We start from the raw sequence: 23,810 nt of genomic DNA, 5'->3' as shown, positions 1-23,810 counted from the left end.
TACATCCATTTTATGATTGCTTGCACACTTCCTGGAGGTGTTCCGGTTCCCGTCACATCCTTCTGACATGCTGTTGGATTGGGTAACAACTGTAATTTTTTCCTAATATAGTGTAGTTCGATGGTAGGTTTAGAGGGAGGGAGGGGGGGTGGTGGTTGGCGAGAGAGAATGAAATATGGCGAAATACATGGGGAAATGATACTGACTAGAAGGCTTTGAGAGCCTGCATTACCACCTACATCTTATGAAGTATGAAGAAAGAGTAATGTATTGCATTCTTAATTCATGGACAGTGAGAGCCTTGAATCTCTTTGGAGGCGAGTGTAAGCCCAGTGAAAAAAGTGGGAGGAGTGCACCACCTCCTGTGTTACCTCCCCATCTGCCCACATGACAGTCTGCAGATCTCACCTCAAACTCAGTAACCACCTCAGAACCCAGGGAGCTCGAGTGAAAGTCACCCTTGTCCCTGAGCAACTGCTGAAGATAAAGCAACAACAGCAACAGTCAGCGATATATAGTTCAAGACCCTTCTTCCACCCCGAAACGTCACCCATTCCTTTTCTCCAGAGATGTTGCCTGTCCCGCTGAGGTACTCCAGCATTTTGTGTCTACCTTTGATTTAAACCAGCATCAGCAGTTCTTTCCTACAGCTATACAGTTCATTTGGCACAAAATTGTTTGTTGCATTTCTCCAATTTCAATTATGTTTTATCTTTCATTGAGGTCGGATTTAACAGCGCACAAAACACAATGCTACGCATTCTAATTTCTATGTAATTTGGAGTATACTGTAATCTGCTTCAACTGTTGTTTCATGTGCAGTAACGTTTTTAGGAAAATTGGAAGTGGGCCTCAAACCAAGGTTTCAGGGGTGTGACTCCAATTAATACCTCATTTACATGCACAATGAGTTGAATCACCGTTTGTTGTGTTGCAAGAATCGTTATTGTTTTTGTGCTACATTTTGACATTTTTGTCTTATGTACCCATCCAATTCAGCATCTTAGATGTGTGTGTGAGTCCACATTTAGTGCAGGACAGCAAATCATGGAAATTGCCGCATTTTGTTTTCACAGACACAGGCAATACAAAGGAGCATTCCTATTGTACTATACAGCTTTTTAAAAGAAGTCTGTCGCTGGGAGCAGGGTAGTGTGTAATTATGCATATGTTTGTCAGCTGTCCTGGAGGTTGATGAAGACATCACAGCAAAAAATCTTTACTCTTTTTTTCTTTCCCCCCCTTTTTGAACCATTAAGTGGTCCATCAGAACACTCCTGTTCCTCGCCTAAAATCTACAACACAGCGTAGAACCAGAAATAAAATATATTTAAATTTTCAATGTGTGGTGCTTTAAAACAAAATTGGCAACATTTACAACTATTCCACCTTGGCCAGAGATGGATAAGCAGTGGGATAGTGCACGAATTCATTGCAATTGTTGCTTTTCTAATTCCCAGAAATTAGCTGGCATTGTTATATTACTGCAGTGGTAATTAATTCAATCTCTTCCACTGTTCTCCAAATATATTAAGCAGACATGTAAATCTGTTATATAAATCCATGTATTCACCAGGAAATTTGGATTGACAAAAGCAGTTGGATTTGTGGCTTCTATTGGTATTCCATTAACTTGTGTTCATCGTCACTGCTGTACCGTAATTACATAGTCCCTCATAATCCTTTAAGCTCTGAGTATTATTTATCATTTTAATAATTGTTGGAACATTTCCTTAAATGAATAATGGGTTTCTGCAGTCCTTGCTTCATTTTTTTGTTGTTTAATTTTTGGTTGCCACAGCTCCCATTTCCATTTGAGGTTGAAAGACTTAAAAAAAATTTAAAAAAGCTTGGATAAGTCAAAAATGGGCAATAATCAATAATGTTTTAATTATAAATGAGGGGATTATTAAGCATGGGAAACAAAGGAAGAGATTGCTGGGGTCCTGGTGGAGATTTTTGTATCTTCTTTAGCCGTGGGTGAGATACCAGAAAACTGGAGGACAGCTAATGTAGATAAGAAAGGCATAAGGATAAACTGGGTAATTGGAGGCCAGTGAGCATTACATGTGGTAGGGAAACTATGGTGGAAATTGTAAGGATTAGGAGTAATCTGTCTCCTGTCCCGCAGAGGCTCTCACATTCTCCACCGATGCTACACAACCATCGGAGATGTCTACGACTCCATCTGCTGCCCACATTTTGGAAAATCTGACCAGCAGGCTATTCCCTGTGCACAAGCAGAAACTAAATCTTGAGGTGCTGGTCTGAGAAACAGAAGAGTTCCTACATGAACTGCTTTGAGCTGGTAAACTGGACCACATTCAAAAATTCTGTGGCCAACCTAAACGAGTAGAGACAAGGAAATGCAGAAGCTGATTTACCAAAATCAAACAGTGCTAGACGAACACATCGGGTCAGGCAGCACCACCAGAGAATATTGTTTAGTTTAGAGATACAGTGCAGAAACAGGTCCTTCAGCCCACTGAGCCTGCACTGGCCAGTACATTAACACTACCCTACACACAATAGAGACAATTTTACATTTATACAATTCTACCAAGCCAATTAACCCACAAACCTGTATGTCTTTGGAGCGTGGGAGGAAACCGAAGATCTGAGAAAACACACACAAGTCACGGGGAGAACACACAAACTCTGTAGTCAGTATCGAACACAGGTCTCTGGCATTGTAAGTCAGTAGCTCTACCTCTATGCCCCAAATAGGTGACGTTTTGGACCAGGACCTTTCTTCAGGCAAATTAAAGTGGGGGGGGGGGGGGAAAGGGCTGGGGGAGGGACAAAGCCTGGCAAATGATAGGTGGATACAAGTGAGTGTGGGGGGGGGGGGGGGGGGGTTAACTAGCAGGTGGGTGGACAAAGGCTGGTGATGAAAAGACGACAAAAGTCTGTAGGATAAGGAGAGATGAGTGAAATGTGAAGACGGGAAGGGAAATAGGTAGAAAGGAAAAGGATGGTGAGATAGTGGAAGGAAAGGGTGTGCATCCAGCTGGGGAAGGGGGAGGGGGGCAAAAAGGGTAGATTGTTAGTTTGCTTAAATTGGACAAATCAATGTTCACACAGCTGGGTTGTAAGCTACCCAAGTGGAATATGAGGTGTTATTCCTCCAGTTTAGGTGTTGCCTCATTCTGGCAGTGGAAGAAGCTCAGGACAGAAAGGTTGGTATGGGAAGGGGGGTTAAAATGGTGGACAACCAAGAGATCCAGCAAGCCTTGGTGGAGCGTGCGCCAGAGTCCGGCGAAACGGGTGTCCAATCTACATTTGGTCTCACCAATGGATATGAAGGAGGAGGTGTAGGGACAGGTATTGCATCTCCTGCGGCACAAGGAGATGCAACACTAAATCTTAATCTGATAGAGGGGCCTGTGGACTTTAATATTGTGAAGTCCTTGGTCTCTGGTAAGAAGAGGCCGACTCTGGAGCTCCATGCTACGGAGAGAGTTTCAACTGCCCCGATCGTCAGCTGTGGGGGCTTCTATCTGTAGATGGTTTGACTGCCCCGACCATGGGAGAACAAAGAGGAAGAATATTGAACTTTATTGCCTCCCATCACAGTGGGAAAGTGGAATCCAGTGTGATGGATGTTTATGTTAACTTGTATGTGGTTGTGTGTCTTGTTGTTTTTCACTTATGACTGCATGGTAACTCAAATTTCACTGTATCTTAATTGATACATCTGACAATAAACTGACTTTGAGACCTTGAAACCTTAATCAGTGTCGGTATGTAGTCTATTACAGTATTTACTTTAATTCATTAGCTAAGGTGAAAATGGTGCTGCCACTTAAAATCCCGGGTGTCATTTGAACTCCACGTCGATCTGCACTGCTGGTAATTTTGTCATTGTGCATCATTGTCTTCCTAGGACACCAAACCTCTCCTAGTTAAAAAAAGCAGACAGCATGGTGATCATTTGGGAATGTTATTGCACAGGAGAGCCACCATCCTAACCTCTATTCAATTGTTTCTGCTTTTCCAATGATACATCAACAGCTGTTCCTACTTTATTCTTTCTGCAAGCCTCTGATCTCTTGAACAGTTGCACTTGTCACCTAGCCTCCATTAACTTAATGACCTGGTGGATATGGTCTGGCTCATCTTTGCTCACAATCTTTTCAAATTACAAACAACTAACCGTTTTAATGGTTACTGTGTTAAAAGATGAAGGCTTCTTTAACAGCAAGGTTATTTGCATCTTGTCTCTATTATGCAACACTTTCACTGGTAATGGCAAAATGAATGATCCTTGGATCTCAAACACCAGCACATGTCTGGTTTATATATTAGCCACACGTTTCCTTAATGCTGAAATAACTTAGCCAAGCTTCCACTCATGCCTTACAATGACAGTTTTGCAATTGTTTACAAGTAAAAGATTAAAGGGGTCATTTGATACCACAAGTGCACTGAGTTCAAACAAAAAGAAAATTTTGCGTAAACTATTTGATTAAGAATATTCTTTTGTTGGGCCAAGTTGTCCAGGTGTGGAAAGCCCTCACAAATGTTGTACAATTTTCTTTGGATCAATTTTGACAGGCTTCATTAGATGTTTATATTTTGTTTATTCTTGATTCACCGCTGTATACAGCCCTAATTCGAATGTGGAAAAACATAACTACTTTCTGTGCCTCTAAATCTTTGCAAATATCCTTTAAGGGGGAGGGTGGGTTAACCCTGATTTGTGGTTTTTCTTATCAGCATTTCAGGGCATAACCTCGCCATTTTGGTTTCCAAATTCAAAATGGAGTCACCTCCTCACCTGTGAGTTTGGAATATGGTAAGCCGGCCGAACTTGGTCATGCTGCAAGCTGGCTGTAGGTTAAGCCTTTTTACTGCTTTCTTTCCAAATTCTGTTTCAAGGCGCTTCTTTGACAGACATACTATACACGTGCTCTGGTCCTTTTAGTGGTAGAAGTTCTTGTGTGTGGAATGGACTTCAAGTTTGCTGCTTTTCTCTGTGGAGAAATAATTGACAATTGCCTTTTTACAACTGCACTCTGATACCCTATCCATTCAATTGCTTAGTTTGCCGATTTCCATGTCAGTAACATTCCCTTCATTTTAACTGCTGCAGAAACACTCCTGACCAGCCTCTCATGGTGAACTTGAGGTATTTTTAAACTCTGCCTACTGTACTTCTGAGTTGCAATGTTCCTTTTATCCATCATTTTTCAAGGAGATTTAAAGGAATCCAAACCACTGTTAAAAGCAGGCAGCAGTGATTCTCTGGTATTGTAGCCAACATTTAGCCTTCAGTCCGCATCACTAAAAGGGATTAGCTGCTGCTTATATATGTTTGCTGTGCACAAAGCTGGTAACCGTGTTACATAAGTGACTATACTTCAAAGGTACTTAAGGGGCGGCACGGTGGCGCAGCAGTAGAGTTGCCGCCTTGCAGTGCCGGAGATCCGGGTTTGATCCTGACTAACTTATGCAATGTGTCTTTATTTCTGTTTTTCAGAGAATTCGAGCAACTGTGAACACCCAAGAACAAAAGCGATTGCTAATGGACCTAGATATCTCAATGAGAACGGTTGACTGTTTCTTTACAGTCACATTTTATGGAGCACTGTTTCGTGAGGTATTGAAAAATATTTAGTGGGAGAAAATGGGGATTTAAAAATATTAAATATTTCATCTTGAAAGTGCAGGTGTGAATCCTAATAGTGGTCAAAGAAAGCATCAATATTCCATTTTTTTAAGAAAAAAAGTCAGCGTAGATATCGTGTACTGACTGGCCTGTTACTGTACTGTACAACTGTGTTTCTTGGGGAAAGCAGCTCAAAATGAGTTCTGTTTAATATTTGCCTTGACATGGCATTGGAAAGCAATTATTAGATTCAAAATCTCTAAATTGTAATCTGTGCATCGGGCAACCTTTTATGTCATTATTGACATTGTCTCAATATTTACAAGCCCCGCACTGTTCAGTGTTTGTTGGGCTGCTTTGAAATTCCAGCAGTTTTTAAGACATTGGTTTTCTCATTTCTGTTGTAAAGCCATCTGGAGCACAAGCTCTGTGGCCCAGATTGTGCAATTAAATAATGGTAATTACCTGCCTAACTACTGACCTTTCCCAGACGAACTGACTGCATCTGTGGAAATTGTGTGCAACTTATGAGGTCTAGTAGTTGAGTGTGAAACCATAACAAATCTCTGGCATCGATACCTGAGAGGTAAGCATAAATAAGCTGCAGGACCCAATGCAAGAATAGCCTCACCATTCATGGGAAAGGAATGGTTGCTCTAAATCTATACAGTATCAAAACAGGCCCTTCGGCCCAACTTGTCCATGATGATTAAGATCCCCATCTAAGCTAGTCCCATTTGCCCACGTCTAGCCCATATCCTTCTCAACCTCTCCTCCCCAGATACCTGTCCAAATGACCAACAGAAAAATGTTGTCATTGTACCTGCCTCAACTACCTTTGTCAGGTCATTCCATATATCCACCACCCTCTGTGTGAACATTTTGCCCCTCAGGTTCCTATTAAATCTTTCGCCATTCAACTTAAACGTATGCTCTCTAGTTCTTGATTCCACTACCCTGGGAAAAATACCACGTGATTGGTTAAATGTCTTTAATTATTTTTATGTATTCTCGTGGGATTTTCTTTGTTTCCCCTAATTTTTATAATGTTATTAATTTTGTAATTATTTTTAATTATTTCATTGGTTAGATATTTTCTATGTATCAAACATTACGAAACAGTCTTGGGTTTTGACAGCCAGCTCAGCCATACCATTGTGTAACTATCAATCCATTCCCTCCCACTTCACGAATGCAACCTCGTATGATTGCTTTTACACACGCATGGGGTGGGCCAAAACCTGTCCACCATTTACACAATGCAAGCCAGGAACATGATGAAATATTCTCCACTTGGCTGGTTGCGCAACTCAACAATTCTCAAGAAGCGCATTTCTACTGAGGCCAAAACAATGTGTTAATTTGTGTCCCATCTATTGCTTGCAATGTTCACAACTTCTGCCACCAGCATCCAAGGTTGCAGTTTGCAACATATCAAACAATTTTTGATCAATGTATTCCAATTCCATGACTTCTATTTCCATGAAGGCCATGGGAAGCAAGCGCACAAGAACAGTATCGCCTGCATGTTCTCTATTGAGGCGCACATAATCATGACTTGGAAAATTATAGCCAAGTGACAAAGTAAAGTCGCAAGTTCTAAGTCGTCTCCATGACTGCCAGGAGCTATCCTTCGTTAGTATCTGGAGACCAAGGCACTTGCCTTCCCACTCTGCTGTGGTCCAAGAGAGCTGAGACTATCACAACCAAAATGGATGTAGGCAGGGATCAAGAAAGGTACAAAGAATGCAGAGCTCCGAGATGAGATGTACATCACAGTACAAGTAAAGAACTATTGGCATGCCATACCTCAAAAGCCAAGCATGTCAGAGTAGGTATTGGTCTGTATTGCTGAACTTCAACGAGGAATTCAAAGTGTCACCCCTTATGGGTGTTACTTGAATTTCCGGTATTAGTCATTCTATCAGCAATGTGTTGTACTCGTGCCATGAATGAATATGGTTTAACTATACAAAGCTATATAGCATTTGGCCCATTGTTTAGTTTGTTAACTTGCATAAATTAACACTGGAATTAACCAGTGTATCGCCCCAGCATTAATCTATTTACTTCACGTCTTCCTATTTGGTCCCTTTATTAATTACCTTCATTGTACTCTTGAAAAAAAAAGCACATGTACCCGTCTAAATGTTTCTTAAACGTTGTGATAGTACCTTCCTCAACTACCTCCTCCAGCAGCTTGTTCCATACACCCACCACCCTTTGTGTAAAAACATTAATTGGTACATGTGACAATAAACTGACCGTGACCATGCAACCTTGAAACCTATGTCCTCTAGTTCTCAATTCACTCTGTGCGTTGACCTGATCTATTCCTCTCATGATTTTGTACACCTCTATATAGTCACCCCTCATCCGCCATATGTGTAAAAGTTTGGGACTCCCTGGTTAGTTTGCAAAAGTGTACAAGTCTTGAACACCACACAGCAAATGAGTGTATTGTTCCAACTGTATTCCATTGCTTCGTGAAGCACAGCAGTGGGGTTTAAACTCCTGCAACCGCTCTGTTAAAACCCATATTTTCTAATTCCATATGGAATGAAATGATGTCGTGCGATACAAGGATTGCTCTGCATTTGGCAAACAGCCTATACAATCGCTCCCCATAACGAATGTCTTGCAATCCAGGCGACTTCCTGGGTAATCTCCTCTGTACTTTCTAGTGCAACCACATCCTTCCGGTACTGTGGCAATCAGAACTGTGCACAATACTTCAAGTGTGGTGTAACTAATATTTGGTAAAGTTGCAACCTAATATCCCAGCTCTTGTTTCTAAGCCCCAACCTATGAATTGGCTCAGCTGAATAACTCACTTGGAATTAAGTAAGGTTTATTCAGTGCACCAGAGATCGTTTGAAGAGATGCTTAGTTTGGTATTAAAATTCCCCTTTGTTTTTAATCTCAGGGTGACGTGTGGATATGTATGGAACTTCTGGACACGTCGCTGGACAAATTCTACAAAAAAGTGATTGAGAAAAGAAAAACTTTCCCTGAGGATATTTTGGGAAAAATAGCTGTATCTGTAAGTTTTGTTGTCTGTTAAGTTCTGAATTCACAGGTGAATTAACTATTGGACCTTGGTGCCTCATGACTGTTTTGTGTGTTTATAAGATGCTCTATATTTCAACTGGACTGCTACATTGTTAATCCAATGAATAACTTGTCAATTTTTTTTACAATAGTTAAATATCTATGCCTGCTTGTTCCACAAGAAAATCTTGCATAAAAAGCTGACACCATGATTAAGTTATGGCATAGTATTCCAGTTGGCAGGACTAACAATCCAGAAACTCTATTTCAAATCCCACCATAACAGTGATCAATTTAATTGTGGATTAATGATCTAAAATTTCTTTAAAATAAAAACAAATTGAAAAAGTCTGTCGCAATGGCAATCAATTGTAGGATTGTCATGAAAAGAATAGTTTTATTAATGAACGAGCAGCTCTGAATTTGCTCTGGAGAAGCTCTAAATTTCATTTACTAGGACCACTTCTAATGAATACTGGCAAAAGAATGGGAACACCAAGTAAACAAGAGTTGACGGCAGATAATCAAGATTCAGCAATGTCCAGAACTAAGATCAAAATCTGATTAAACTGCTTTGCGTGTGTTATGGCTTGTTGGTAACAGCAATATGGATCATGCTCACCTGGTTGATTATTGGAAAGAGAAAAACAACAAATGGACGACAGACTGAAATGAGCAGTTCTAATGTTGACAGAAAGAAAGCAAGCGTATGTTGTCTAAAGTAGGCAAATTCAAATTTGAGTCTTTAAGGCTGCAACATGGCCAGATGAACAATGAAATGGTGTTCCTCAAGCTTGCATTGGGCTTTGTCATAATAGTCAGGGGGAATGGGAATTAAAGTCAAAGGCATCTGGAAGCACAGAGTTACACCCGTGGGCTCGACTAGAAGTGCTCTACGAGACAATCACCCAATCTGTTTTTGCTTTTTCCATTGTGGAGGAGCCACATTGTTTCTCTACATTGTAAAATCTGAAAACGGTGCACTAGCTTGGAGAAAGTGCAAGTGAATTGCTGCTTCACTTGTAATAAGTTCATAAAACATAGGGGTAGAATTAGGTCATTCGGTCCTACGAGTCTACTCCATCATTCAATCATGGCTGATCTATCTTTTCCTCTCGACCCCATTCTCCCACCGTTTCCCTGTGACATTTGACACCTTTACTAATCGAAAATCCATCAACCTTAACTTAAAAGATACCAAAGACGGCCTCCGCAGCTGTCCATAACAATTAATTTGCAGATTCACCACCCTCTTGCTAAATAAATTCCTCCTCGCCTTTCTTAAAGGTATGTCCTTTAATTTGAGGCTATGCTCTCTGGTCCTAGACTCTCCCTCTTGTCGAACCTCCACTCTATCAATTAATGACTCTTTTGTGGGAAGGAAGGAGATGAACAGGCAGTTGATCCATCTCCTGTGGCTGCATGGGGAAAGGTGGTGGGAATGGATGGGTGGACCAGGGAATTGTGGAGGGACTGAGCCCTTTGAAATGCTGAGAAGGGAGGGTATAACATGTTGGTGCTTGTGGAAATTCCAAAGGTTAATTTGGAGGCAGTGGAGTGGAAGGTGAGAAACATGGGAACTTTGGTTTTACTCTGTCATGGAAGAGAGGGGTTGATGCAGAGGTGCAGGAAATAGGTGAGATGCAGTCAGGGGCTCTGAATATTATGGTGAAGAGGAAGCAGTGTCTCAGGAAGAAGGAAGCCTTTTCTGAGATACTTGTGCAGAATACTTCATCGGATCAAATGTGGCCTAGACCTAGGGACTGAGAGGATGCAAAGGAGCCCTTGCGGAAGGAAGTGTAGTCAAGATATCTGTAGATAAGCCTGAGTGGCTGGCCCATGCACTGAGATGGAGATGGAGGGATCACAGATACTGCTTGACATGAGCACTTTCAGCACTTTCTGTTTCTCTTTCAGATTTCCAGCATCTGCAGTCTTTTTTTTATTTTCATTCACTGTCCAGAGCAAATTATTGGCATAGTGTTGAGCTCTGCTGGGAGTTGATCTTGCACTGGGAGATCAAGTGTTTATATGGCAGCTGGGTTATTTAATCAAATGGTTAAAGGAATCCCACAACCTTGTTTGCTCATTGAATTTTATATGTTTAAATACCTTTGGAGATGGTTTCTTTATTTAAGGGCTGATCTGAATGCATTCATAAAAGAATGAATCTGTCAACTCAGGATGACAAATGTCTGAGCTCGGGTTATTGAAACTTCCCACTATATTTTTGCAGTGGTGTATGTCTGAGTCATATACTATTTTGGAGTTGCAGTATAACATGAAATTCAATGTAAAATGGGCTCAGCCAGTGACTGTGTTTGTCTGAATTGCCAGAATATAACTGGATTATTGGTTGTTTCCTTCCTGTAAAATCCATTTTAGTGCATCGTGTTTTGCTATATTTATCATAGATTATTAAATCTCTTAACTGTTTCTTTATGGGAATAGATGTAAATATTCTGGGGGCAATTTTGACTTGATGTACTGGTGTTAAACACGTCACATAAAGATGGCAAACTGTTAAACCTCTAAAGTTTTCTCCCTCTGGGATTAAAAATAGGGAGTGGTATAAAACAGCTCACTGATTTGCCATCACCTCTTACTTACTGTACAACGTCAAAATGGTTTCCCTTCTCTGTTGCTCATTTAATCTTATCCATTTTAGTGTGGTAAAATCCGCACTAGTCTCCCCCTTTGTCTCATATTTAAAGACAGGATTGAAGGAGTTTAGTTTAGAGAGACAGCATGGTAACAGGCCCTTCGGCCCTGCCGAGTCCATGCTGGCAATCACATATTCTACATTATCCCATTTTCACATCCACTCCCTACACAGTAGAGGCCTTTCAGAGGCCACTTAACCTACAAACTTGTACACCTTTGCGATGTAGAAAGAAACTGGATCACCTGGAGGAAACGCACACGGTCACACGGAGAACGTGCAAACTCCACATGGACAGTGTGTGTGGTCTGGATTGAATGCGGGTCTCAAGCACTGTGAGGCAGCAAATGCGTTAATGTGTCACCGTTGAATAAAGCCCTTTCCTTTTGGTTAATGTGACCATTTATTGTATGGCCTGACATGGCAACACATATAGATCAAAAATCATCCAAATCTCCATATATTTTCCCTGCTGCCACAACATAGCCAAAACTACTGTGCATAATCCATTGTTAGCTCATTAATTGCTGACAAATGCAGGAATACAGTGATGCAGGGTGCGATAAATATGCCATTACATCATCACGTGTTTGCAGAAGAAATTACACATGATTATAATTATCTTAATGATGCCTGAGATGGCATCTACTTAAAATAGAGGGATATATTAAAGGGTAGAGAGAGGGAAAAGTTCAGACCAGATATTTGGCATGAACCACAATATCCTGGAAATAATAAGTAGGACCATCAAAACCACAGAAGATTGGTCAGTATTTTCAGACAGAAACTCATAATTAGTCATTTGCTTAGAAAGTCTCATAACAATTTTTCTGCAATGTTACATGGAATGGAAGATGCACTGTATTGGGATGTTTGTAGTGTTTCCAGAAAGTTAGTAAAAATTTGCTTTTGTGTCTTTTCAGATCGTGAAAGCATTAGAGCATTTGCATAGCAAGCTTTCTGTGATTCACAGAGGTGAGTGCAACTCTTTCGGACAAAGCAAAAGTTCTTCCTTCACTCATGGGATGTGGGTGTTGCTGGCAAGTTGATCAATGCCTTGCCCGTCTCTTGTGAAGAGGGTGAGGTGCCTTCTTGAATCACTGCTGTGTTATGGTGGAAGTAATTCCAGAGGGCTGTGTGAGCAAAGTTCTGATATTTTGACCCATATGATGAAAAGGTACAGTATTTCCAAGTGAGGCTGGTGTGTGTGGTTTGGCCAGTTACTTGCAGCCAATGGTCTTCCTTTGATCTGCAACCCTTCTACATGGTGAAGATGGGAAGCACTAACAATGGGTAATTAAGAGAGAAAAAGAAGCATGCATTGCAGTCGGTGGTTACTCAGAGCATTATTTGCATCAATGAATTATTTTTGAAATTATTTTTATGCAAGCATTTAAAAATATGACTACTTCGTAGTTTATTCTTTATTTCCTCCGGTGTTTTCCAACCTCAAACCATATCCTGCCCTCTTAGTGACGCCCTAGCTCTGGTAGCTGGAGTTATATTAAGATGCTCTGTGTGACTATTCATTTATACCTGTGGGGAAAGTTCAACAGGTTTTGTATCTTCATAGCCGGAATTTAGCCACAACTGCCAGACTGCTATTTAAAATTAAATCTTTCATCGCCTTCCTAGCAATACAAATGTAGTGAATTATTTTAATTTTAATTGCTGAAGTCAGCAAAAGCTCTAGTACTCTCACCCTTTCTTTAAATTTCAGAAGGCAACGTGTATTTTCCCTCAAAACCAGTATTTGCCGACCTGAGCAAAAACAAATTTTGAGATAACGATTTATTGCTGCTGTATGCACATTGCAGCAGTAATCGTTGCTTATATCCCCAAGATTCTGATTCTACCGAAGGTAGACTTAGTATGAATGAGTGGTAATCAGTGTCTAGCTGATTGCCAAACTAAATGCAAAAAATATGCATAATTTACAAAAGCGCCTGTAATATTTCCATCTAATTGAACAAATTCCTCCTGCAAAATGTATCTTGTGGTATTTTATCTACAAATATTTTACTTTTATATAATATTACCAAGCACTTAGTTAATTGGCTGTCATGCCCTCTGTGGCTTGGAATGCACCTTTAACTGCCTGGTTTCTAGATAAATAACAATAGGATGCAATGGTCACAAAATGTCAGTTTTAGATAGATCTGCAAATCTTTTGCATTCATTGAGTTTTTAATCGCCTCTATTGAAATATTCATCCATGTGAGCATATTTATCTCTTATTGTCTTTTACAGATGTAAAACCTTCAAATGTTCTCATCAATAAAGAAGGCCATGTGAAGATGTGTGACTTTGGCATTAGTGGGTATCTGGTGGACTCTGTGGCTAAAACAATGGACGCAGGCTGCAAACCGTACATGGCTGTGAGTAAGAATTATGTCTCTCTTGCCCTCCTGTATTTTGTGAGCAAAGTCACTGTTTCTCATACCGTGGCTTCATATTGGGATCCTACTGTCAGAGGCTGTGAATTTTTGAGACTTGAATGAATGAATTTAGGTTGTTGGTCCAATGCAATATTGAAGGCCTGTCCTTTTTTGAAATGTTAAACCAAGGTCTAGTCTGCTTTTGATTTCTGAATCATAGGGTCCAAAATAAAACAAAATCTTTACCATCTGTGGTAACGAGTGTAGTAGGCAGTGCATCTTCAATCAGAGCAAAGTCCTGGTTGTTTTGTAGCACTATTCGTTCTACTGTCTGAAAGGTGCATGTACTGTATTTGCAACGTATGTTCTTGGCTGCTAATTTGGTTATTAGTATAATTAAAACAAAAATTATTGGTTGAGCTCTAGGTCAGGAAGTGTCTGCAGAAAGAGAAGTAAAGTTCCAAAGAAGAGTATTGATCCTAACACACTCTTTTCTACTGATATTGCCTAATCTGCTGAGTTTTTCCAGCACTTTCTGTTTAATTTTGATTTCCAGCATCTGTAGTATTTTTTGATTTTTCATTCTGGGTCTGTGTGTGTTTGTTTTTACTTCATAGCCTGAGAGGATTAATCCAGATCTTAATCAAAAAGGATATAACGTGAAGTCTGATGTCTGGAGTTTAGGAATCACAATGGTAAGTAAGGAAGTTATCTAATCTCTTACAGAATCACAGAGTTGTACAGTGTGGAAACAGGCCCTTTGGCACATTGTGGCCACACCAACCAACATGTCCCAACTACACTAGTCCAACCTGCCTGCATTTGGCCTAAATCCCTGTAAAACTATCTGTTCCATGTACCTGTCTAAATGGTTCTTTAAAGTTGTGATAGTACCTGCTTCAACTAACTCCTCCAGTAACTCATTTCCCTCTGGTTTTTGGTTTGTAAAAGACGCTGCATTTACCCTATCTATTCCTCTCATGGTCTTGTACACCTCCATAAGTTCACCCCTCATCCTCCTGCACTCAAGAAATACAGTCCTAGCCTGCTCAACTCTCCCTATAGTTCCGGCACTCGAGTCTTGACAACATCCTTGTAAATCTTTTCTGCACATTTTCCAGCCTAACAACATCCTTCCTATAAATGGGGTGACCAGAACTGAACACAATACTCTAATTGTGGCCTCACCAATGTCTTGTCCAACTGTAACATAACCTTTCAATTTCTATACTCAATACTCTGACTGACGATGGGCAATGAGACAAAAGCCTTTTTAACCACCCTATCTACCTGTGATGCCACTTTCAAGGAACTATGTACCTGCACTCCTAGATCCCACTGCTCTACAACTCTTCCCAGAGTCCTACCATTCACTGTGAAGGTTCTGCCCAGGTTTGATTTCCCAAAATGCAATACCTCGTATTTCTCTGTATTAAACTCCATTAACCATTCCTCAGTCCACCAACACAACCGATCATGACCATGCTGTATTTTTTCTACAACCATCTTAGCTTTCTACGATACCACCCACTTTAGTGTCACCTGCAAACTTACTAATCATGTATTGTACGTTCTCATCCAAATCATTGATATAGATGACCAACAACAATGGGCCCAACACCGAACCCTGGGTCACACCGTTTTATCCTTATCAGTACAAGTGAACATTTACAGGAATTGCATTCTTCGCACTGTCTTCTCCTATAAGATCTTAAGATGTTACATTTTCACTGTGAAGACAAGAGTTTTTAAAATTTATATTGTTGCAGATTGAATTAGCAATCCTGCGGTTTCCCTACGAATCCTGGGGTACACCATTCCAGCAGCTGAAGCAGGTTGTGGAAGAGCCTTCTCCCCAGTTACCTCCAGAACACTTCTCAAAGGAATTTGTGGATTTTACGGTGCAGTGGTAAGCCTTTGAAGTGGTTTGCCTTTTAACCAAACCAAATTTATGTGCATGGAAATCTAATTCTATTTTTAAACTAGGATAAGCAAGCATATCTATTAAATCGGTATGTTCCATTCTACTTCAGTACTGACAGATTTGTTCAAGTAATCTGGCAAAATGCATCGCTTGATATGGAAATTAATTAATCAATGAGATTTGGGTAGAAGAGGTAGATATACCTGGTGATCTTCCCCTCCTCCCTCTCCAACTGGGCAGAAGATACAAAACCTTGAAAGTTTACCACCAGAGTCAAGAACAGTTTATTCCTTGCTGTTATCAGACTCCTAGAATGGGATTTCAATATTCTATGGATGTATGTCTCATCTTCCATTCTACTCCATTGCAACCATTGTGCTTTAAAAAAAATCTGCACTTTCTCTATCGCTTTAACATTATGTTCTGCATTCTGTGTATTTGTTCTTTCTCACTGCCTGTTCTACTCGTATATGGTATGATCTGCCTGGATACCACGTAAAATAAAATCTTACACTGTATCTTGATATATGTGACAATAATAAACCAAAATCAGCACTAGTACCAATCACATGTATGATAACAACAATGAATTGGTTATTGATGTTATTACAATGAGCATGTAACCCAGCAGACTCCTAGCATCTGCATTTCACTTAAGTAAACTGTTGCTTGATCTGTACTCCAGTGTGTTAACCTTTACTCTGATATTTATGTATGGGCCGATATCACAGGCAAATTCATGTCTTTTTTTATCACTACCACTCTTGTATCTAACATTGCAACCAAGAGCAGCTCAACAAGCTTTTGATAAATGGCAGAATAACTTTGCACAAATGATAATGTTGAACTAATTTACAATTCTAGGGTACATTTATTATAGAAGAAAGTACCAAGCTGCTTGGTAAAAGGATCAGTTAAAACTTGATATTAGTTACTTTATGTTGGGTGTAGGTAGATGGCGAAGTTTAAAGTCTTAGAGCTTAAGATAGAAAATCCAGAGCTTAAAGTCTTGGCAGATGAAAGCACGGGCATTAATGACATAGTGGTTATCAGTGGTAGTACTCCGGAGAATTGAAGGTGCCCAGATATCATGAGGTCGGGTGGGAACACATCAGAGACTGCATGGACATGAGTGTTTCTTACAGTACTGGTTTCCTTGTTTTTATTTTCAGTTTAAAGAAGAACCCCAAAGATCGCATGAACTACATTGACCTTATGGTGAGAAACCCTTCACTTATGCCATTTGCATTTAGTTCTTTGGCTTGCTTTTGCCTAGTACACAATTAATGTACCTTTTCTTTTGTTTCTTCCCTAACCCGAAACAGGAGCACCCTTTCTTCAAAACTCATGACGCTAATGAAACAGATGTGGCCTCCTTTGTAAAAGAAGTTTTAGGAGACGATCCTATCTGAAGTCTGAGTATAATAGATGCAATGTTGATTCCTTTTTTGTTCTTGCATCATCCAATGGGACTTCCATTTAAGAGTGAACTTAGTTACTTAAGAAGAGGCAGTTGAGTTTATGGCTGTTTGTGTAAGTTGGTCTATGCCAGATATCTCTCTGCTACATCTAGCTGATTCTGAGAGGCTTTGCTTGCACCTCAGTGGTCATTATGAAAGCTGATTCTAGCTGTGAGTTCCGAAACCAGTGTGCAGGTTAAAAGCAAATCCGAGCCCAGTCCCTCAGGTATGGGGGAGGAGGAACCCAGTGTAACCCTGACCACGAGAAGGCATGGTCTTTTGCTACTGTCCTAGGCTGTCCCCTTTGCTTCTTTCAATTCAATCCAATCCCAAGCAGCCATAAACTCTTGATCATTCTACTGGCCAGATTAATGTTGGCTACTGTATACATTTAAGTGAGAGTCCTGCTTGCAAAGAGCAGAAAAAGGAAAGTAGACTGTATTTCTGACAATCATTCATTCATTCTCTTGATGGTATTTATCTTTTTGTTTGTTGCATGGGTTTTCATTCTGTGTGTCACTGGGGTTTAAACATGTAGTACTTCAGCAAGGATCTCAAAGAAGACCAGATACTGTGAAAACTAGGAGAATTAAGGCAGCCATCTGTGAAAAGATGCACGATTTAATTGCAGTTCTAGCTGGTAGGTGAGGAACGATCTTCCCATTCGTTTGTTGCATAGTAATCAGCCAAGTGTCTCAAAACAAAAATGTCCTTAAATATTTGTATCCATGCTATAGCAATGATTTGGGATAGCAGTCGGAATATTTAAAATACATTTATTTCCAATATGGTAAAAATATTTCCACAAAATAATATGGGGCAACAAGCAGTGTTGGGCCACCAAACTGAATGGTGAGTGCTTGTTTGTGCTGCCTGATACAGGAGTTCACACTTGTATTTCTGACAATAGGGAAAAGGAAGTGCTGGGCAGTAGCTGAGTGTTACCTTGTCACAGATAGCAGAAGGATGAATTTTCCCTTGTCTATTCCAACACACTGTAGATCCCAATGTCACTCTAGACTCTGTGTGCTGTTTGGTGGTTGGAAAGTGTGGTAATGCACCCTTAGGAGAGTGTGCGACAACAAATGGAAAGAGAAAACTAAATGAAGCTCAAATGACTTGCATAAATATAACCTGAAATACATCCTTTTCAAATGGGAATTGACTGGATCTTGAGGGTTTAAATTGAATGATATTCCCATATCATAAAAAGAACAGATCAGATTTGATTGGGATAAATCCCTTGCTACTTTGTCATTGTATCGTTTGATTGTGCCAAACTGAATTGGCTGCTTGTCTTATAAGCTTCAAATATTCGGTAGTGTACAAAGCCCACATAGGTCTTGAAGACCTATGTTAAGAGGTTTCTAACTGGATTCATTCTGCAAAAGGGTGGGATTGCTGTACTGCTTTTGAAAAAAAGTGTTAGCTTTACAGAAAATCATCACACATTGATAACCTGAAAATGCATGCAGCACCTGTACAAAGTGCAGAAGAAAAATCCCAATTTGTATATTCGTGTCGGGCTACAAAAATATCCAAACAGTTCAAAATATAGGATCATTTTTTCCAAGATATCTAGCATACTTACAAAATCTACATTGTATTATCCCAGGCAGTCTCATATCATTACTACGTACAATAGTGAATTTACTGTTTTGTAATAAAGCATCGGCTCTCTTGATTCCTCGGTTATTAAGAGCTGAACTGGAGCAGTTCAGTTAAAGGATTCTCAGTTTACTGTCTAGAATGTGCAGTTAGCTAATCTTGGGCAAGGATGGTGAAAAGACTGCTCTTTATGAAGCAGATGATTCATTTTTAAGAAGCAAGTTCATATACACTTTATATAATCACTTATTGATATGTTACAGGAATGGACTTTGAGGAAGCTCAGTGTGTTTAGCTGTTTGATAAATGAACCAGCAAAACTATGTTGAATAACCATTTAATGCTGAATAAACTGCAGAAGATGAATCTTCTGTGCATTTGGAGTCTGGACATCAGCCAGCCAGGGATTGAGAGGTCATTCAACAACTATCCTGTGAAGATTGAATGGTTGCTGAATCACTACATTCAGGTAACCTATCAACAGTAGGATTTGCACAAGAACAGCAACTAATTGCACTAGCCCTATCTCCAGCCTGATGGGTCATGTATATCAATAAGAAATAGGAAGTGGTTTAGCAAATGGATTGACTCCAAATCAGGATGTGATCGTAAAGCGATGCACACACCCAATGAAGCAGGTGGTGAAACCAGAAAAAAATTGTGGGTGGATGTATGATTTGCTGCAGCCGGTTATAACTCCTGGAGAACTGAGGTTGCTCTAAGCACCTGGAGGACTGAGATCTGATAGGAAGGGGAAACTAGTTCTGATGCCAGCGGTAATGTGCTTCAGAGGTTGTGGTGTGGTGAAATGCAGTTGGAGTAGGGCATAACAAGGGACCTGGGGAGCCTTCAGATTTATCTGGGAGGAGCATAAACCTGGTTTGTCTGCTGAACAGCTGAGAAAAATAGACCACAGTACACAAGGCGCACTCTGCAGTCATACACAACTATGTTCAGTAAAAGGCAGCTTGAAGCAAGAGTTGAGCCCATGATTTGCAAATGCAAAGTAACAACCACTTCCTCAGGGCATGCTCCCTGGACTGCATTTAAGAATCATAGCCAATATAGCAGCTGGCACAGAAAGTGTGTGCAAACGTTGCCTGCTAATTTGAACCCATTTTACAAGTCTAAAATGCCCATAGCGCAATCTCATTTTTAGACAATTACTTTTAGAATATTGCAATAATTGCTTTGATTTCCCAATCTCTTTAAATATTGTTTAATTCGCAGTGGTATTTTTTACTCAAAATTTAACCAAAGAAAAATATTTTTTAAATTCTGCATGGGTATGGAGTATACTTTTTTACAAATGGTTTTATCCAGATTCTAATGTGAATGTTGCTCAGCTGTTTACTATAGGCTTGTGTCACACTGAAATGTACAGACTGGACAACCTGGTCATTGTAACTGTCACCAGTTAACTTTGTCAAGCTTTTGTTTCCATTGGTTTTAAAGATAATCAATTCTGGGAATTGTGTGGAACATTAATATAGCTTTACATTTCAAAACATACTTGAAGCATCATTGTTTATATTTTGTACACTATAAACTATAAAGGTATTTAACATGGCTATATTCAGCTGTATATAGTTTATAGACACAAATAATTTACCTTTTATGAATTTGTAGAGGAATAATTTTAAATGATTTTTTAAACTCCAAAATGGAGTAAATGTACTTGCAAAAGGTCTTTGAGCATTTAAAAAAAAGAATTCTATATTTTTGGGTTCCTAAGCATAATACATAGAAATTACAATTTGCTAGATTTGCAACAGTTGTGCATTAATATAGTATTTCAGGAACCTGCCAACTTCAAATATTTTCTATTATGTAGGTGTATTTATTCCTCTCTCTCTCTCAAGCTGGTCCATAAATTCAGATTTAAGATGTCTCATTTGGGGTGAAGGGGAAGCTGAGATTTTTATCTGGAGGTCAAATTATCACCAAACCAAAAGAACTTGGAGCCAAAGATCATATTTGAATGACCACTAATATCTGAGCTCACTTAATTTAAAGAGATGTAAATGTGCTTTATGAATAACAAAACACTATTTACATGCAACCATATACAGAACCCTTTGAAGATGTTTTGGAAATTACAATCATGCATTAAGTAGTAGGTTAAATATTGTTAGATATTTTTATGGCTATTTGGTACTGAAACACCAATCTTTGCGCAATAAAGGATTTTGCTTTATCAGCGAATCTGAGTCGGGTCTTTTAACAGGAATAAAACCAATGGATAGGGGCAAAAATTTATGTTTTGTGGTTTTGAAATGAATTGTCTCAGAAATGTCCATAGCTTTTTGGAGACCTGGTGTCTTCACATTTACACTGTCTACTTTGGATTTTGAGTTTGAGTCGTACAGCATGGTAACAGGCCCCTGTGACCCAACTTGTCCATGCTGACCAAGATACCCCATCTAAGACGGCCCCATTTGCCTGTGTTTGGCCCATATCCCTCTAAACCTTTTCTATCAATGTCCATGTCAGGTTTTTTTTTTGAGCAACACTTTCTTAAGCTTCCACTTGTGCTTTAGGGATACGGATGAGCTGCGGATTTATGTTTTTTGGTATGCAGCGTTGATTTCTTATTACATTGACTCGCAAGGAACTGCCTTAGTGGGATTTATTTTCAATGGTAGCAGATCACCAGTGAGATCCAATCTTCTACTCCCAATCCCAGAATGAGAGCCAGATCTAGCTAAGTGGGACTGAGCCAAAGATTTCAATTTTTTTTGTTGCAGAAGTAAGTCCATTGGCCGCACTGGTTTCCTAAAAGGATCTTCCCATCCCATTTCCCAATTTTCCTGTTCTCTCCACTACAGCAAAGAATCCTTCACACCGTGTTTTTCTTCCTTTTACTGAAAGTGAAGTATAAAATATATGAAAAATAAAAAGTGAGAAATAATCAGCAGGAACCCCCCCCCCCCCACAATTGGTTGGCTTATCCATAGTCATGGCTGTTCAGCATAAAAACAAGCCCTTCAGCCCACCCACCATGTCCATGTTGCCTTTTGTACTTATCTACACCAATCCCATTTACCCACATGAGGGTGGTAGTCTTTGGCAATTGGAGTATTTGTCTAAATACTTAAAATCATGGGAATATCTGCTTCCACCACCACCAGGCTGCATTGCAGACTCCAGCTTGCCCCTGTGTGAACAATTCCCCCTCAGATCCTCTCTGGAAATCCTGCCTCACATCTTATACCTATGCCCTCTTGTCTCAGAAACTCCCACTGATCTCGCACTATCTCCGTTTTAAGTGTTGGTCAACGTAGGCACAGAGTGATCAAGGTGGTCTCCTTTTATTTGAGCAATTGATTGATGGGCCATAAATCTATAAAACCATGAATCAAAAGCTGGGGAAGTGGCATCAAAGTAGATTATCTCTGGCCCAAAAGTGCTGTAAATTTCTGATCTTAGTCTAAAGTAAAGTCAGCTTAATAGAAAGCTATATTTTATTTGCTAGTGACAGTCGAGCCCGAAATACCACTCTAAACCAGCCCCTATCTGTTCACTAAATATACCCTCGAAGGGAAGATAATCATCCTGTGTCTCCCAGGGAAATTCCCTATGTTTGGAGCTTGTGTAACAAACTCTAGAATGCAGTCAATATTAACAGCCCATTTAGGATTGATAAATTGCTTGGCCTTTGCCCAGGTAATGCTGCTGTAAAATAGCTTTTGGCTCTGCATTGAAGTCTGATTCAAGGGCAGGGACACTTTTGTTTAAAGCAGATCATCTGTCATAGTCACTTGGTTTCAGCAGTGCACCAGTTCAGCAGTGTGTAAAGCCATGGACACCCTATCTCATGGGGAAGGTTTTGTTTTAGTTCATTAACCAAGAGCAACGCAGGAGTTGGAACCGCAGGTCAGATCTGCTGCAATGCATGTCTCCAACCAGGGACTGGTACATGCAACTGTTGCAAGACCCTCAAAATGTTGGCTCAACTCAGTGCTTTATTGCAGCCACAATGTGATAGCAAATGTGTTCCGATTCTCCCATCTAAGAAAAGCCCCACAGGTTTATTTATATTCCTGTTTTATTTTTTGACGTAGAGGTATTGCAGCATAGCTTTTGGTGCTGGGTCTCGGACGCATTTGGAATCACACTGCTCCATCCATTCCATGAGGGTATAGAGCCACATGGGTTAAATGCTGAAAGGATGAGACCCACTAACCTGATTTTGGGATGGTGCCATTTGCCTTCATCTATATGTTTTCATTCAATATTGCATTGTTTTGACACTGTATATTTTATTGTATTTTGCTGATTAGCTGTCTTGCTAAATGTGTGTGATGCTAATGTGACTGGGGTGCATGTTCAAGGTTAAAAGCCAGTTCAGTGGCTTTTTATACAAATGTGTTCCTTTGCTCCCACGCATGTATACACAAATAAAAAAAGATTTTTTTAATATAGTGAGCAATGTTCTTTTTTATTGTTTAGAGTTGTTACTCCTGCTTTCCAACCAACCTCGGGTTATTGTACAAGTTTCACTGTGGCGTTGAATTTCACTGTCTGTATAACTCATTACCACCTGGCCCACAGCCAACAATGGACCATAGTGAGCTCTTATCTTTTGTTGACCATCTTTACTTTTTGCATATCTTTCATTCATCTGTTCTATATCTCACTATATCGGTTGTTTCCCATTTCCTTGACTCTCAGTCTGAAGAAGGGTCTCAATCCAAAAAGTCACCGTATCCTTTTCTCCAGAGATGCTGCCTGACCAATTGAGTTACTGCAGCTTTTTGTGCCTTTCTAAAGGTTGAGTAGGTTTACGGTACAGAACAAAGCCTTTCTCCAGGTCTGTTGTAACTCATCCCAGTTACCTACATTAATTCCATATCCCTTTCTTCCTTGCTGAGTCATTTACCTCTCCAGGTGCGTCTACAATGTCATTACTGTTCCCACCTCCAGCTCATTCCAGATGTTGTCTCCTCTTTCTGTAGAAAAAATTACCCTTGGGTTTCAGTCTATCCCACGACAGAAGGGGGAGGAGTTGTACCGTTTGATAGCCACAGGGAAAAAAGGATCTCCCTTGGTGTTCTAAACTAAATTAAGATGAACATGCAGATATTGGAATAAGACATCTTGAGCTGAGACATTC

At 40.0% G+C, this 23,810-nt stretch overlaps 1 protein-coding gene across 3 annotated transcripts in view; it reads left to right on the top strand.

Annotated features, from left to right (window-relative positions):
- LOC144603953 (dual specificity mitogen-activated protein kinase kinase 6-like) overlaps window positions 1–23,394 on the top strand; it is an 85,318-nt gene extending 61,924 nt beyond the window's left edge. For all 3 annotated transcript variants that reach the window (XM_078417809.1, XM_078417807.1, XM_078417808.1), the window contains 8 exons: window positions 5,483–5,602; window positions 8,538–8,654; window positions 12,248–12,299; window positions 13,575–13,702; window positions 14,320–14,397; window positions 15,472–15,611; window positions 16,799–16,844; window positions 16,952–23,394. In XM_078417809.1, coding sequence (XP_078273935.1) covers window positions 5,483–5,602; window positions 8,538–8,654; window positions 12,248–12,299; window positions 13,575–13,702; window positions 14,320–14,397; window positions 15,472–15,611; window positions 16,799–16,844; window positions 16,952–17,038 — 768 coding nt within the window. In that variant the 3' untranslated portion in view covers window positions 17,039–23,394. The remainder of the gene's footprint in view (window positions 1–5,482; window positions 5,603–8,537; window positions 8,655–12,247; window positions 12,300–13,574; window positions 13,703–14,319; window positions 14,398–15,471; window positions 15,612–16,798; window positions 16,845–16,951) is intronic.
- The last annotated feature ends 416 nt before the right edge of the window (window positions 23,395–23,810 follow it).

This window comes from Rhinoraja longicauda, chromosome 21, assembly GCF_053455715.1.
Source record: "Rhinoraja longicauda isolate Sanriku21f chromosome 21, sRhiLon1.1, whole genome shotgun sequence".
NCBI lineage: Eukaryota > Metazoa > Chordata > Chondrichthyes > Rajiformes > Arhynchobatidae > Rhinoraja > Rhinoraja longicauda.
This window is presented reverse-complemented; position numbering and strand designations above follow the sequence as displayed.